At 53.0% G+C, this 16,381-nt stretch overlaps 4 protein-coding genes across 4 annotated transcripts; all 4 read right to left on the reverse strand.

Annotated features, from left to right (window-relative positions):
• Positions 1 to 1,119: 1,119 nt before the first annotated feature.
• Positions 1,120 to 2,577, reverse strand: B0H18DRAFT_870457 (uncharacterized protein; the record flags this gene model as incomplete). The annotated part of the gene is made up of 4 exons (XM_048040100.1): positions 1,120 to 1,520; positions 1,572 to 1,875; positions 2,023 to 2,156; positions 2,214 to 2,577. Coding segments are annotated over 4 exons (1,203 nt in total), but the record flags the coding sequence as incomplete, so codon positions are not given.
• A 2,177-nt stretch (positions 2,578 to 4,754) lies between these two features.
• Positions 4,755 to 5,081, reverse strand: B0H18DRAFT_845661 (uncharacterized protein; the record flags this gene model as incomplete). The annotated part of the gene is made up of 2 exons (XM_048039549.1): positions 4,755 to 4,949; positions 4,998 to 5,081. Coding segments are annotated over 2 exons (279 nt in total), but the record flags the coding sequence as incomplete, so codon positions are not given.
• Positions 5,082 to 5,583: 502 nt separating this feature from the next.
• B0H18DRAFT_831270 (uncharacterized protein) lies at positions 5,584 to 6,296 on the reverse strand (the record flags this gene model as incomplete). Its single annotated transcript, XM_048039399.1, has 3 exons — positions 5,584 to 5,724; positions 5,799 to 5,909; positions 6,051 to 6,296. Coding segments are annotated over 3 exons (498 nt in total), but the record flags the coding sequence as incomplete, so codon positions are not given.
• A 3,959-nt stretch (positions 6,297 to 10,255) lies between these two features.
• B0H18DRAFT_870403 (uncharacterized protein) lies at positions 10,256 to 11,170 on the reverse strand (the record flags this gene model as incomplete). The annotated part of the gene is made up of 3 exons (XM_048040092.1): positions 10,256 to 10,495; positions 10,579 to 10,735; positions 10,818 to 11,170. The coding sequence occupies 3 exons, from the start codon at positions 11,168 to 11,170 to the stop codon at positions 10,256 to 10,258; spliced, it is 750 nt and encodes a 249-aa protein (XP_047898102.1).
• Between the last annotated feature and the right edge of the window lie 5,211 nt (positions 11,171 to 16,381).

The following is a 16,381-nucleotide window of genomic DNA, read 5'->3' on the forward strand; positions in this document are numbered from 1 at the left end:
CCTCACGTCGGATCTCTTCAGGTACTGGTCGAGTCCAACGAGGAGTCTCACTCGGTCGAAGACCAACCTTCGAGTCGAGTACCCTCTCCTTGGGATTCAACGGCGACATAAACAACATGTATGCGGATGGCAACGACGGTGGAGACGAACAAATCCTGAGGCTTAGTGGTCAACGCGGACGTCGACCATAGGAAGGGGCTTATGTTACAAGTCGCCATGTTACGTACATTTTCATTTCCTTTTACTTGTTATCTCTAACCACCTCACGTGCATGAGGACCGGTTATGTACTATACCGCACCCGGACTGTCATGTGATAGCTGAACCCTGCTGACTCATTTCTTCGTCATGATTACCGATTCCTTCGTCAGCGATGACATATCGTGACTCATGCTTACTGTACGCCTTGACTCAGACTCATTCGTTTGTATATATACCTGTACAGTAGAGGTCGGACTCTTCAGTTCGACCTGGTTAGCAATCGACGCTAGCTTTCTCATACCGCTGCCGCTTCGGAACTCGACTAGGACGAAGGGACTTGCGTCCTTCCTAGGTCTAAGATACAGAACTCTTCCTTTAAGTTAGTAACCTTGCAAGCTTGTGGCTTGTAGTGTTCCACTCGCCTAGCTTCGCGTAACAGCTACCGGGGAACATTGTCGACCGAGCACCGTGCTGGTTGATAGATGCGGCGCGGACAGCGGGGCATCGAATCCTGAGAGAAGGTGAGGCGGAGAGGCGAGACGTACACGGCAGCGGGGAGGCGGCACTGGGCGAGACCAAGGGTGCCAGCGAGCACGACGGCAGGCGTGATGAGCTGGCACGACAACGGGGGCGCCGGCTGGCACAGCCATCAGGAAAAACCTAGGTAACTTAAGCGGTCTTTAAAAGAACCAGTCGTACTCTCAGAGGCTTTACACCCTTATATATGTACCAAAGTGCATTTAAGGTGCTCTAGAGCGCGTAAGGTGTACTTTCCATTGCTTAAGACACATTAGTCTGGATGTTTTCACTTAAGCCAGCAACACAAAAGTCAGTTGAGGTCACACAAGCTTCGGAATTTTCAAGGCCGCATTTCAATTCACTTTGAGGTCTTAAACACAAGATCTATATGTATGACTAGCTACCACAGAGTCTGGTATGCATAGGAACTGGCCCAGTTCTTAAGTAGAAACTTCGAAGCAACATCTAGTACAGTATGAGTGTTCCAGTCAGTAGGTAGTTGCTCAACTTTATCACCTACAGAACCTGGAAATGTAGGTATCAACTGGCAAGACTGACGTATAGTACTGAGGGGAATAATATCTGCAATGGGCTTACTGTCCGAACGCAATGGTGATTTATGAACTGTGTACATCATATGCGTAGGGTCAGGAGTGGTTGGGAGCTTCGCGAACCACTCTACATAAGCCAGTGGTCCTTGTTCTGCCCATGACGCAGGGGCGTTCAGGGGAACACGAGTGCGCGGGTCTTTAATGCGATTTGGAAGCCTGAAGATGACTTTAACGCGTCCGATTCTCGTTCCTGTTAGCAGACATCAATAGAAATCTTGGAGAAAGCTGTAGTAAGGCGCACCTTGTAATCCTGTAGCCTCGGCATCATCTTCTCTCAATACTACGACTGTATCAAACCGCGCCGGTTGTTCTCCGAAAGAAGGTCGCGCCCTGACTGCATCAGTCTCTTCCTTGCTGTCTGTCAAGGGTTCCGGCGAGAACTTGAACCCGTGGAACACGTCTACCCGATCGAAGGGCATATGAGATACGGCGGTGAGAAGCTGAGTGGGAGTGAGACGTCGATTGTTTTTGAGAATATAGATGTACTGTGCGAGCGTATTCTTGAAACCAGGTGTGTTGTGTCTGTCTTCAATGCGATCGACGGACTGCATTGCTACCGTTGGATGCTTCGGCAGTTTGATGCTCGTCTTGCCAGTGTGTTCAACAGGGGGGCTTGTCTCTGACTCTTCTGCATCTTCTTCTTCATCGTCATCCCTCTGCAATTGTCTTCGCATTGTTGAGCTGAAAATTACCATCTTTTCCTGGCGTGCAAGCCAGATCACCATTTGCGGTTGTGCGTTTCGATGATTCGAGGTTCTCCAGCCATTGTTCGCGTAATCAATATGAAGGCGTTCGAATGCCTCGGTATCGTAGTTGTCTGTTGTACCTAGGAGGCGAATTGATTCAATTGATTCAACGTATTGTAGGAGAGAGTGAAACTTACCTAGGAGGCGAATTGATTCAACGTAATGTAGGAGAGAGTGAAACTTGGGGATATTAAGGTGTTCTCGTACGCCACAATTGACGAGAACTTCCTTGTTTTTGTGAAAGACCTTGAGCGCATCTTCCATGTATTGAAGGGTTGTATCGTCGTGCGTCGGGTATTGCGCCAGGTAGATGAAGTCGAGTATGGCGCAAAATGCGACAATCACATTCTTGGGGATCTTTCCTACCAGGCACCCGAGGAGAATTCGCGCCATGTACTTCCGTTCAGTGCCAGAGACCTGAGAAAGCGCCGAAATTCCGTTTTTGAAATGGCGAGTGCCAAAGGCAGGCGGCAGGCATCGAATGCGACGATCGAGCTCCTGTGCATCAATGAGTTCAGTACACCACTGGATGATGTGCTTGAAAACGCCTTGGTATAGTTGGTGTAGAACATCTGGTGTGATACAGGCATGGATGTCCGTGTATGGTAGGTCTCGCCAGAAAGGACGCACGACGTATCCGCAGACATTCAGCTCGTTGCAAGCACGAGCGTACGCGGGCGAATCCTTCTTTCCATTGCTGTTCTTGGTCGCGAGACGCAGAACGTCCAGGGTCCATAACGAGGTTCGTGACGTGCCAGGAGTGGGAGATTCAAGCTTGTCTTCTGGGAGCTGACACTTTGGACAAGTACCGTACTTCGAGCATGTAACAAGGCATTGCTCCGGATAGTCTGCCACGTACGCGGCTAGAATGGGGTGCACCCTGCGCACCACACCGTCCCCTCCGGTCACGTCGATACCGTGCTTTCCGGCCTCGACAAGGGGCTCCAAGATGACGCGTACGGACGTGTGGAACAATTGCTGCACGAGGGCGCGTTGCTTGCGTTTCGTAATGCCGTCCAAATCGATCTTGTCAACAGAGAGGTATCCTATGAGGATACATGCATGTTCAGACGGCTTGCGTCGCAGAGCTCGTGGTAGGTTTCCTAGCATCATGTAAACAGGATAGGCTGACTTTCCCCCAGAGAACTGTGTCAGTTGTGTTTTGTCTGTCGCGATAATGACGGGCGCAACAGCAGCTCTGTCAGGCAAGAGACTCTGAGAACAACATTAATACAATCGCACTCATATACGTTCAAAGTAACACAAGACAACACTAAGGATGGACACGGGTTACACCGCGGGTGCCCGTAGCTATACCTTACCCGCGACCTGTGACACCTTACCCCTTTCGGGTATAACCCGAACCCTACACCGCAGCACCGACAGTATATGCGATACACCGCGGTGCACAGTACCGCGGCTTTACCGACGCGGTGTGATGCTAATTATCAAGTCCAATTGGCACAATTCACACATAAGCAGACGCCAGCCTAACAGAGCCACAAGTTACGAGACATGGCCACACTTCTTTCTATAAGTCTATTGGGGTAACATACAAACTTCGCACATTGGTGCATAATCGTATCAGTCAACTATCATGTCATGACCAGTCTCTGCCGAGACAACAGCAGACCGTCTACGACGAACAGAAACAGCATCAACTAGATCCTGCATATGAAGGATACCAAACACAAATTCGCACGGAATGTTGCGCCAGTCATGCGGTTGCGCGTGAAGTGCAACAAGTGACGGCCCTGCGAGAAGACACGTTCGACAGCAGTTGAAGTCGCTGAAAGACATGTAAACGCCTGATCGGACATTGTTCGCAGTGACAGACATACCTGGTGCGGACAAGAAGTCCAGCGCAACGCGGTGCAACACAGGATATGTGGCCCGGTTATCCCACCACCATTGACCCAGCTTCTTCACGTCTACGCGCTCGCATGCAAGAGCGAGATACTCATCGAGTTCGTTACGTTCGGACGTATCGTTCCCGAGTGAGACATCCGCGAATCCGCCAAAACTCGAATCTACATCGCCAGCTGCCTGAAAGTCATGTCAGCGACTCGGAGACGTCAGCTTACCATCCGCATGACGTACATTGCTCTGCCCGTCCGACGAGGTTTCTGGTTGGCCGGAAGCCTTGGCAGATTTCTCAATGGCCAACTCGTATTCCATCCGTGTTAGCTGCTCTGCCACGTTGATCCAGTCGCGAGGCCAGTTGTTCCGCTTGAAGTATTCCAGTTTCAATCCAGGGTGCAACACTGTGAGCATGGCCCATTAGTACGAAGCACAAGCAACAAAGAAAGAAGTGTGACACACCCATTGCGACACGGTACACCGCCGAGCAGTCGGTCCGACTGTAATATTTGTTCATGATGTTCTTGCCGAGCTGCATACCTGTTTGAATGGCCGGGCGATATTGTCGGGCACCGGCCTTCGGGGAGAGGATGTTGTCGATTCGGTCCATGCTGGAGATGACATTCGCGACCGTCATGACCGAGTCTTGCGAGTAAAAGAGTGTCGTGTTCTCGAATTCCTAAAAGGTATGCGACTGTCAGTTCAGAACGAACACAAATGATAGAAATAACGACATTACTCCCCTTCAGTATGTTATTCAATTCGCCAATGATCTCCCACTCCTCGTCATCGAGCTCATACTTACGTAGCTTGAGCGCTTTGTCGGCGGTAATGGCATCGATCGCAGAGCAATAATCGAACGCAAACCTCAGCATATGGTATGTCGAGTTCCAGCGAGTCTTGACATCCCGGGGTATCTGACGCACAGGGAGGTTCTTGGCCTGGCAGGCACGAGCCCAGGCAGGTAATGCAAGTGTCGTAGATCGGATGACAGCATTGGCTAGCTGTCGAACCTGTACACTGGGTCAGTTGGTGAGCAACATCAGACGGCTAGTACGAACCTTGGAGAGAGTCGTCCGCACTTCAGTCGTCTGCACGAATATCTGCTCCCGGGCGGAGTCAGCAAGGTCAGCCAGTGGATCGATGTCGTCAGTCTCGTCAGACTCTTCCATGTCTGAATCTGCCACGGTTTTGTTGTCGTCGTCTTCTTCACCTGCGAAGTCGATACTACCCGCATCTTCTGTATCGTCACTTTCGGCATGATGGCATCGTCATCTTGTTCTTCCGAGGCTCCTTCTTTCTTCTCCGGTGTGCTGAAAGGCTTCAAGATCGCTTTGACAACGAGGTTCAAAGTGTGGTTGAAACAGCGAACGTGCTGGTCTTCCCGGAACGTGTTCGCTGATTCGGCAAGCTTGCTCACTTGCACATCATTTGACGTGGCATTGTCTGCGGTCACGGCCAAGATCTTTAGCAAAGTCAGCTCTGATGCATGTCATATGTGCGGAGCAGAATGGTACTCGCCTTCTCTTCGAGCCCAAAGTCAATCAACATCTTGTGAAATGCCTTGGCGAGAGTGTTGCCTGTGTGTGACTTGCAAACGGTACAGTCAGCAAGATATGGTGAGCTTCGAATTAACGGATCATAACGGACCTCCGGCACTTCGACAATGTCGAGGAGAAACAATAATGGGGCGCCCTGAAATTCAAAATGGACAGTCCATGCGACGAAGGCTCGATGATTTGGGGATGTCCATGCATCGGTAGCGAAGTGGACTCGTCCCGGATGGTCCTGATGACGCAAATGAGTGATTCGTCAAGCGTATGATATGGTGTACGAGGCGCGACTGTGTGATCAAGTCTCACCGTCAAGATCTTCTTGATACACTCGCGGCAGTGTGCGAAAGCAGCCTTGATGTCGCGCGAGACTGTCTTCGGTGAGGGTATCTCGATATTGGGTCGACCGGTCGACATGAGCTCAATAAACTCCCGATCGGCGACGATCTGCGTGGGGCATACACTCTCTGTGAGCCAGCGGACAAGATGCGCACTACATGGCATAATTTCAGCACATGATCGCAGGTCATCGTTGGTGAGCGAGTACAGTACATACCGAACTTCAGCGTTACTGTGATTCCAGTGAGAGAACTGGACCGAGTGATCGACCGTAAGCCCAGAAGCCTTCGCAAACGCCACATGTATTGCATTCTCTCGCAAGCGAGGGACCTTCCCGGTAAGCGCGTCATCAACAGCCGCCTTACCCCAGCAGCCAATGGCATGTGTCTTCAGGTTCGACGTAGATGACTTGTCCTTCGAGTCCTGATAGCGGCGGACTCCCTTGACCGGACCCTTGCATTTGCGTGCTGCACAAGGGAAGAAATGGACCAGACGACCATTGTAGACCTCGTGTCGGACATCGTGAACCTTGAAGAATGTGTAGATCGGCGAGCGCCACTTGGCACGCGCACGATCTACCTCAGGTATGTAAGTGGTTCTGCTGGCAGCGTGAAAACGAACTTCACGAACCGAGTACGTCCTCTGGTGTCTCCTCCGAACCATCATCCCTCCCATTGCCAGTATCGGACGAGAGAGCGTCCATGTCGATTGCATCCGATGAAGCCGGAGTGACTGGCCGGCTCGCCGAAGGTACGGAGATAGATGGAATAGACACAGCTGGCAACAGAGACGTGCTCCGCGTAGAACGCGATGCACAAGACAGACTAGAGGCCGCCTTACGAAGCGGTTTGGTGATCGAGCGCGCCGTCGACTTGAGCTTCTCCTTGGCAACAGCAAGTCGCTTTGAGGCCTTGGAGGAGACGGAGGCGAGGGAGGACTGCGAGTCTGATGGTTGTAGCTTGCGCTTGAATCTCTCAGGCATCGTGAGTGAGGAGGTGCAGGCGGGGTGTGCCAGTACTCTTCTTGATGTTGCGTCGATGGCCTACTTAAGTCTTGCAGCAGACAGACATGTACGGCAGAGAAGACGGCCCGAGATGGCCCCAGAAATCAGTGCAAATCAGTCCAGAATAGCATAGCTCGTAGACGTACCTCTGAGCATTGAATATGTAGAGCAACATCGACCCAAGTCAGCGTACGAAGGGGCACCATCATGATGGCCCCTGTCCGACTCGCCGAGTCATTTGAGAAAAAATGTTCAACCAAGTACAGTAGTGCAGTGGGATATCAACTCACCAGACACGAGGCCATGCTAGCATCGCTCCGTGATAGACTTCTCGACCTGTACGTGCGCCGCTCACTGTCGATGATCTGTCGTAGGTAGCCCAATGGGGGATAGTGGAGTCAGACAACGATGGTGAACTGGCGCACCATCATATGCATCGCAAGATGTTCCGGGCGTTACGACCCCATCTTCACCGGGTACCTAGAGGACACTGGGCACATCATTCTGGCGACACACCAGGCAGCGTCGCCGCAACGATACCGTGCAGTCGGGCGACTCGGGCCTAGCGTATTCTCAGAGAATATGCGCAGATTCACTGAGAAACCACGCACCTCGCCGATACCGCTTAATATCCTCAAGAGGCCCGAATCAGTGTTGATGCCAGTGCAGCAACTTGAAGTTCAAGTACGGACGGGCACATTCAGCCCAGGAGTCAGCGGGGACGCGTATATGCTGTGTGAGTCAGGCGTCAGCTGCGCTGGACCGTTCTGTGTGTCCGGCTTTGGACACCATCGTTCCTGTCCAAACACGAGTCATCCTCAGGGTCACGGTCGAGGCGGTGAACTGCGCTCACACGTTCTATCCCCACCATCTTCTGCGGGCGACTCACCTCGCTGTCCACTCTTCCGACTCACACTACCATCACCTCTCGTGCACTCACTAGCCCCATAATGGTCACATCAACGAGGTGTGTGTCGTTAGCTCAGGTCCGGGCGGATAAGGTATGCACTGAGTCACTTGCCTTTTTCGTCACTGACAGGCCAATCATGGTGCCGTGATCTCATCGCTACTCAACGCTAAGCACGATCCGCAACAAGTTGGTGGAGTGGCATAGATATCAGGCGCGAGTCGGATCTACACATGGTGAAGGGCAGTCGGGCCGATGAGGTACGTGCTTGACTAGATCAACTCTCAAGTCTCTGAGATGATGTGCTGCGAGTCCCAGTGCACTAGCTAGTAGGCCAGGGCCCCACACCACAACTTCCGTCACGCCAGTGCGCCCATCTCCGAGTTGTACACAGGCAATATGGGCTGTTCACTCTCTCGCCTTGGAGCTCGAGGTAAGCTCTTTACATACTTTATGTTCAACTTCTCCTTGCATGCGAGCGTCGGGCGGGGCATGACCGGCGCCGTGCTGATGTTCAATTCTGAGTGACTCTGCGCTTCTCGCGGACTCACCGACACTGGCATTTGGTCACGCTGTCTCATGCGGGGGCGCGCTAACATGCGCTGTGTTGTTCGAGCACCGCGTCTCGGTTCTTCGTCACGAGGTCGAATATTCAAGTTGACTGGTCACTGACGTCCATCGATTTTAGGATCGCAGCCTGAGCAGCCGGTGCCGCGAAGTCATACAAACAGGACTGGCCCGGCCAAGTTCTGGACGTTAGACCTGGGCATACATGCCCAGAAGTCCGGTCTGGTGAACGGGTACAACGAGGGCATTCAGTATGCCGAGTTAGATACAGGCATCACGAGGCGTGTAAGTCCCGCAGTATCTTCTCAAGTCTAGCGGAATTCTGACGCGATGGCAACGTATTTCACAGGTGATTTCTCGTCTGCATGAGCACCGTGATTGGCGTACAGAGCACGTACCACCGGCTCATCTGTCGGGGCCGCTTGATGTGGCGATCGCGCTCATCGCTGTATGCTTGCATGAGTCGTCCATCCCACGCTCACAACATGCAGTAATCATGCGCGATCTCTGCCGAGCGGTAGACACGGTGGATAGTGTTTGAAAGTCCAGTCCAGTCCAGTCTTTTGACCCCTTGGAGGAAAGACTGGGACTGGGACTGGTCCTAGATTGACCCCAAAATGGTAGGACTGGGACTGGACTGACTGCGACCAGTCCTTTGCAGTCCAGTTGCCTCCAAAGACTGGTTGCAACTGGTTGCAACTGCACATGCAGTCCCAACTGGTCCCAACTGGTCCTGACTGGTCTTTTGCCAGTTGCAACTGGGTTTTTCAAGCAATTGTGTCTGACAAAGTGACTTAAGCTACTGTGATATGGTATATGACCGCAGGCAATGGTGTGTATCCCATGGGAGCATCACAGTTCAGTCCATAATGACTGATATAGGCAAGGCATATGATGTCAGTAAGGGTGAGACAGGTATACCTACCATATTAGGCATAGGTGGAGGTGCATAGACAGATGATACATGTTGCCTAAATAGGCCACATCATCCATATGTCCACCATCTGGTGCCTATCCTATGTATTACTGCTATTTATGACCCCAAAAACATCCCATTAGGCCATGTACACCAGCATATTAGGGGGGTGGCCAAAGACCAGTCGCAACTGGTTGCAACCAGTCTTTTGACCAGTCCCTCCAATTTACCCAACCCTGGAAGACTGCAACTGGACTGGGTAGGACCAGTCCTACTTTGACCAGTCCAGTCCAGTCTTTCTAAGGCCAGTCCCAGTTCAGTCCCAGTCTTTTTCCAGTCCATGGACTGGACTTTCAAACACTAACGGTGGATATGGAGCAAGACATCGACTGGCCCGACATGCTCCCACTTGCGCAATACCTCGTAGCTGTGGCCGAGGATGCTCTGAGACTCAAACCGAGTGATGAACCTGCCGTAAGTCGATACATTTCATTCTTAGAAACTAACTGCACTCACCATGGCAATGATGTGACAGCACAAGGGCTGTGTCGGCGTGAATGATATGCACCGCGATGATTGTTCCCATCTTACGGGTACATCCATGGTAGTAGTAGAGGGAGGATTTGACTGCGACCGCGAGATCAATCCCATGCCACGTAGATATTCGGACTCGGACTCGGACATGCCATCCCTGAAGACGGTGAGCAGTTGCTATGTGTAGATATGATGAATGATGTATGTCTCGGAGTGTGAATGTGTGTCCTTATATCATTGTTCTTTGCCTGTGCGACTTTTGAACAGTACATTACACTGTAACCCGGCACGGATCTACGGGTACGTACACACCGTGACACCGCGGATTCGGTGTGCGGTATGGCTCGGTGGCTCGAAATGCGACACTGAACCCTCACCCGGGGTACCCCCGGGTGTGTTACCGCGGGTGTACCCGATACCCCTGTCCTTCCTTAGACAACACTCACCTGCACAGCGTGCCACCAGCGTCCGGTCCACATCTCATGGTAGATGTGACTGGTTCACGATGCGTCGCTGAAGATGCGACGCGGACCATAGACGATCTGACCTGCATGCGCCGGGTTGCCCAACAAAGTCCTAATGGCTTCGATGATGTCTCGAAACTGGACTAGGTGGCGCTTGTTTGGTCGGTCCTTGAAGCTCAGCCAACGCTCCTTCCATTCGGCACACTCTGGAAGCGAATCCACTCGCTGAAGCAGGGAGCGTGAGTTGTGATAGGACAGACCTAGTCTTTCCTGAAACTAGGGTACGTTGGCCGCACATAGTCGCAATAGTAGTTAGTACTACACACAATCCAACCAGTCTGTAACGCAAGTCAACTCACCCCAGGAATCTCCAAGACTCGGTCTACAGAGCCTTGGCTCAGGCCCTCCTGAACGGCCCATGACGCGAATCTCCAGTCCATCTCGGACTGGAACAACGCCCACGGGTTTGCGGTTTCTTCAATATCTTCACTGGGGTCTTTGTCTGTGCAATGAATTCTCACTGTTCAGTAACTTACGAAACTGTAGTACTGTGTAAAGCGGCTTACCTGGTGACTGTACCTCCCTCTCCTTCTCCCACTGCTCCTGCCAGCTCCTATGTACGGCCTCGTCGGTTTGAATAACCGTGGCAGCATTCAAGTCGACATCTTCAACCCTCATGTCTTCATCGTCGTCCAAGTTGATCGTGTTTCGTCTGGAATGACTCGAAGACGTGCCGGCAGTGTTTTGGTCGCCTTCAGTTCTCTGTGCAGAGACCTCTACAAAGTCATAGACGGACCCGATGTCGGAGAAGTCCTCAGGGTCTTCATCTGAAGATGCTGGGGAGTTGACAGGGCTGCTACGAAGGTTGACGTCTGCGCTTGTAGTTAATCGGCTTCCACCTTCGCCTCTGTCGTCTGGGTCAACATGGCTGGACGACCTGTAGAAGTACATTACATATGTCACTGTTGGAAATTCAGAACACTCACCGTCCTAGTCTATTAGCATCCCGAGGGCCTTCATCGTCGGAATCGGAATATTCAATATCCCCACAGTCGAATACCGCCTTTAATTTCCCCTTCTTGTACCATGCGCATCTACGGCTCATGGATTGGTGTGCGGCGAGGCCCTGCATTGTATCGAACCCTTCATTACACGCCGAGCATGTTGTCGAGAGCACGTCTTCCAAGGTGCGGCATCTCTTTCCCATGACCTGCAATAATTAATTCACATCAGTCGTCAATTATTCAGAGGATGGAAGGACATACGCACGGTATCTGAAGACTGGAGGAGAAGGTGGAAAAGACCGCGCAAGACGTGCGCACCTGTACGCCGATCCCCTTACTCAATTGACCTTCCGTTACATAACGGTCTTTGACGTGCGTGTCCGCGGGACCTAGTGTTCCCACAGTGCGGCTGCGACTCTTCGTCTTCTCAGCTTCCATCTCCTACCTGTCTGACTCCTCAAAACAATCCTACCTCTCACCGTCCTCATCTACTTGCCAATTCTCTCTGGGGTCTGTGACTTTGTGCTTTCCTCCATCAGACAAGCTTCTTGCGCACGGTTGATCGCTGATCGAGGGTCGCCTAAGCGGATATATTGGCAACACCGTGAGTCCTACCTTTACAACACGTTTGCTCTAGCTCTGCGATCTACATCTTGCTACGGACATACTACCTGGCCTGTAGCGCAGTGGCGTGGGAATATGCATGGAGCTACACGCTTCCCACGGCTCGGCCGCCTTGTTACGACACAAGGCGGTATCCGAATAATAGACAGAGTCAGGATCTGTAGCTGAGGCCTCAGGCCTCGGGTCCCCTTTACCATTCACGATTTACGAACTGCTGTATTCAGGTCCGCTATGCTCGATGAGCTGGCAGGTGCGTGGTCCGTGTTTCCTTTGGATGACAGCAAGCCCGCTGGCAACACGTCGAACTTGGAAGACTCGCTGTTGGATCTGTTCAAAGAAGACGCTCGCTCGGACTGCACAGGACTTACCAAGATCTCAGGATCTGCCAACTCTATGCCATCCCTCCAGACTGTATCCGATTCAACCAATACTGCCTCGACGTCAGAGAAGGACACAGATGATGCCCCTGCTCCTGAACCTGTGCCCGTCGCGGCTTGACTGAATGCCGTCACAGCATGGTTGGACAATGTATCGGTGACAGCAGATGTGTTAGGGCTCGTGGGCTCGGAACCCTAGATTCAGGGGCCGGGCTGCCTCGTGAACCTAATGGTTGGTGGTCGCGACACGACCAGTGGGAAATGGGGATCTTGAGGTCGTGAGCAGGGCGAGGAGTGCCTGCTATAGTCGTTAGCAGGGCGACGAGCCGAGCTATGAGGGAGCGCAGAGAGGTCCTCGGTTGCCAGCGACAAGCTGGGCCGAGAGGGGAGTCCTAGACCAGCTATTGGGCCAGGTCGAGGGGGAGTCCTGAGCGAAGGCGACGAGCCTAAGCCGAGGGGAGTTCCTAGGCGGGGCGACGAGCCTAGCCGAGGACAAGCGAACTAACTCGGACGGCGCGAAGAGTTCGCACTCGGACAAGGTGGTAGTTCAGGTAGAAGAGTAGATTACTTCCCAAAATGGATGTCAGGTGGCTAGGTACATTGAGATAAGATGAGATGTACACTATCAGTTCATAATCTAATCTAATGGACAGATAATGGGTTATCTATCCGTAACAGGATGAGCCCGATGTTATGACATTGGGGATGTGGCATCGAGCCGTCAATGAGGAATTAGCTGCAATGCAGGAAAGGGACCAGGTTGACGAACCTGGCATGTATGATACATCTGCACCTGCTACTGCCGCTGCTGTTGCCACAGCCCAATCAACTCCTGTTGATGTCTACAACTCTGGTGCGACACATCACATGTCCCCGTATCGCGATAACTTTGCCACCTTCATTGACATGCCGCCTAAGTCGCTGAAAGCCGCCAACCAGCAGCCTTTCCAGGCCATGGGAATGGGGGAGATGATTGTATCAGTACTGATTGGGTCAGCCCCTGCCTCACAGATCCATTTGACGAAGGTGCTGTACACACCTTCATTGGGTTTCACACTCATCTCGATTGGCCAAATTGACAATGCTGGGTTCACGTTGACATTCACGGGTGGCAAGCTCACGATCGCCAACAAGGACGGGAAGGTCATCAGAACTGTTCCCAAGTCCGAGGGCCTGTACCTTGTGTCACACAATCACATGGATGGATCAGCCAACACCGCTACACGAGTCGAGAAGCTTACCGTTATGGAGCTTCACCGCCACCTTGGGCATATCGCGCTACGGGCTATACGCAAGCTCGTCTCTGGCAGATGTATTACCGGTATTGTGCTGGTGCCGTCTGACGAGCCCGAGGCATGTGATGTCTGTATCCATGCCAAATCGATGCGGAAACCTGCTCTGGAGGTGCACCAGGGGGAGCGTGCTGACGAGATAGGCGAGGAGATCCATTCGGACCTCTGGGGTGCTGCACACATCATTACGATGGGTGGACAGAAATACTACATCAGTTTCACCGACGATAAGACCCGGTTCTCTGCAATTTACCTGTTGCGACTGAAGAGCGAAACCTTCGAAGTGTTCAAGGCTTTCGAGGCATGGCTCGAGAACCACCACGGCAAGCGCTGACGCGACCGAAAAGAACACAAAAGCCACACAAAAACCCAACCGGGAGGTCGAGCAGTGGTATGCGAGGCCTCTGTGTCTATGAGATGTACGGGGGACTGTACAGTGGTCTAGGTAAGAAGGAGGAGGACGGACAAGACTCCGAACAACGTGGGAGAGCTTCGAAGATGTCGAAGACTGTTCAAAGAAGAGGGCTAAGCCTCGAAGGTAGGAGGGAAGCTTTCAACAGACATGTCGAACGAACGGTGACAAGGAAGGCGAGCGACGGCAGGAGGAGAAGGGTAGAGCCTCTCGGGGCAACTACGAGCTGGCGAACGTACTGGCGAACTGACTGACTGACTGACTGGTTTTGAACGTACTGGCTGACTGGCGAACTTGCTGACTTTCGAACGTACTGACTGGCTGACGAACCTCGCCGGCGCGAGGTGAGATTGAGAGGGTAAGGGGGTCTCTGAGATTCGAAGGGAACAAGTCCCAGAGTATATACAGGAAAATACGGTCCGAAGACCAAGAGAGCCAAGAGAAATACAAGAAATGATGAATGAAAGTGATAAGGAAAGCAGCCAATCGGAGAATGTCACAACGCTCGACCCGGACCTACTAACACATGAGAGAATCCAACTCGGCCTTCCGCAGGTTCCGCATAACGGGCGACCGTCCCCGAACGGCGAAGGTCATAACCGGAGCTGGTGACAGTCCTCGAAGATATGAGACAGCTGCAGGAGTTCGCCTGACTTACACGAACATGCCGCACCTCGACCCAACTTCCGAAGTGTATGCTGCCCGGTACTATCGCCTCCTTGAGGTCCTCAAGACCGAGGGACTTGTCGAGCCGCGATACGATGCCAACAGTCCCGGAGAGTGGCTGGCTTGGGCCCACGGAGTCCGTTGGATGATCGTACGTGCCTCCGAACTTTGACTGTCCTTCGAACCATCGAACCGACCTTCGAACAGCGATTCTTGTTCGAGTCCCGCAGCCAGGCCATCATGCTGGCGAACGATACACTTCCTGCTCCTAGGTCGTTCCCCGAGATTGACAAGTTGATGCGTTACCTCGACGAGGTCTTCCACCGCGACGGCATTCAGGGAGATATCCTAGGTTCGCCCTACCCTACGATCGCCTGGTCGGAGACCTTGGTGCTGCTCGAACAAGTCAACCAGGCCGAGCGTCGTCCTCTCGCGAACCCGCAGTATCAGCGCGAGACGTTGATCCTGTCCGACTTCTGCCAGCTGCCCGACAACCTCGAGTCCATGGGTCGAGCGATTCACAACATCGCAGTCGACCAGCGCCGCACACACGGCACCCTCGTCGGGTTGCTCGAAAGCCTGCTCGAGCGCGTCAACACTGACCATGGCTCCGACACCGGTCCGTCTGTTCGTAGGGGTAGGGGTGGTGGTCACGGGTGTGGTGGTCGAGGACATAGATACGAGAGTTGCCGGGGTCGTCACTAGCTAGGTTGATGTAGCCATGTACTTGCTCCGGAGTCCTACCAATGTAGCGACACTTCTAAACCACTTGCCTCTGTCACTAAGGGTTCGGAACATTGACGCTTGAGCTTCGAACATCGGGCGGTTCCCTCGAACGGACGGACAGTGCGTCAACCGTTCTGACTTAGTGTACCGTCGTATCGACCGTAAATGGTGTTTTTGGTGGGTAGGTGAGCTAAGGGCTCATCAGCGCATCAAGTACTTGAACACTGATTGTGGTGGTGAGTACCTCAGTGACGAGTTCAAGGCTCACCTGCAAGCTCGCGGCATCGAGGCGAAGCTCTCCGTGCATGACACGCATGAGGAAGCTGGTGTCGCCGAGCACCTGAACTGTACGTTGATGGAGAAGACACGCGCCTTGCTCCTTCAGTCCGGGCTGCCGAAATCTCTGTGGGGTGAGGCAGTGCTGCATGCGACATGGTTGAAGAACCGTACCTCGACAAAGGCGCTCAATGGAATAACTCCTTTCGAGGCTGTGTCCGGGCGCGCCCCTGGACTTGCTGGTCTGCCGATATGGGGTACCAAGGTCTGGGTCCATGACACGTTGACCGGGAAGATCGGTGTGCGAGCGAAGGAAGCTCGCTGGGTTGGTTTCGACGCGCAAAGCAAAGGCCATTGCGTGTATTGGCCGGCGGCAACAGGGGTGACCGTCGAGCACAACATCCGTTTCAGTGCGGACGAGCCAACCATTGTCTACGAAGACGATGGAGTCGAGCTTGAGGGGGAGGGAGTGTTGGGCAATGACAAGCCCGAGTCCACCGCTGACAACTCTGAACCTGAACCCGAGAGCGAGGACGTACCTGACGAGCCCTCTACCCCACCTCGCTCACCGAAGCCTCTCATGCCACCACCAACACCATGCCCAGTGCGTTTCCGCAAGCCGACACAGAAGGTCAGTGACATGCTCGCTGGTAGAAGTGCTGACAAACACTTACCACGAGGGGTACCTGTCCCAACGGAGGATGCTCCAAAGGATGACAAGGGTGCCGGTGCCAACCTTGTTGAAGAGATCTCGGGTGTCACAATGGCTGCACACATAGCGGATG

Source organism: Fomitopsis serialis (genome assembly GCF_022376445.1).
Source record: "Fomitopsis serialis strain Sig1Antser10 chromosome Unknown B0H18scaffold_7, whole genome shotgun sequence".
Lineage (NCBI taxonomy): Eukaryota > Fungi > Basidiomycota > Agaricomycetes > Polyporales > Fomitopsidaceae > Fomitopsis > Fomitopsis serialis.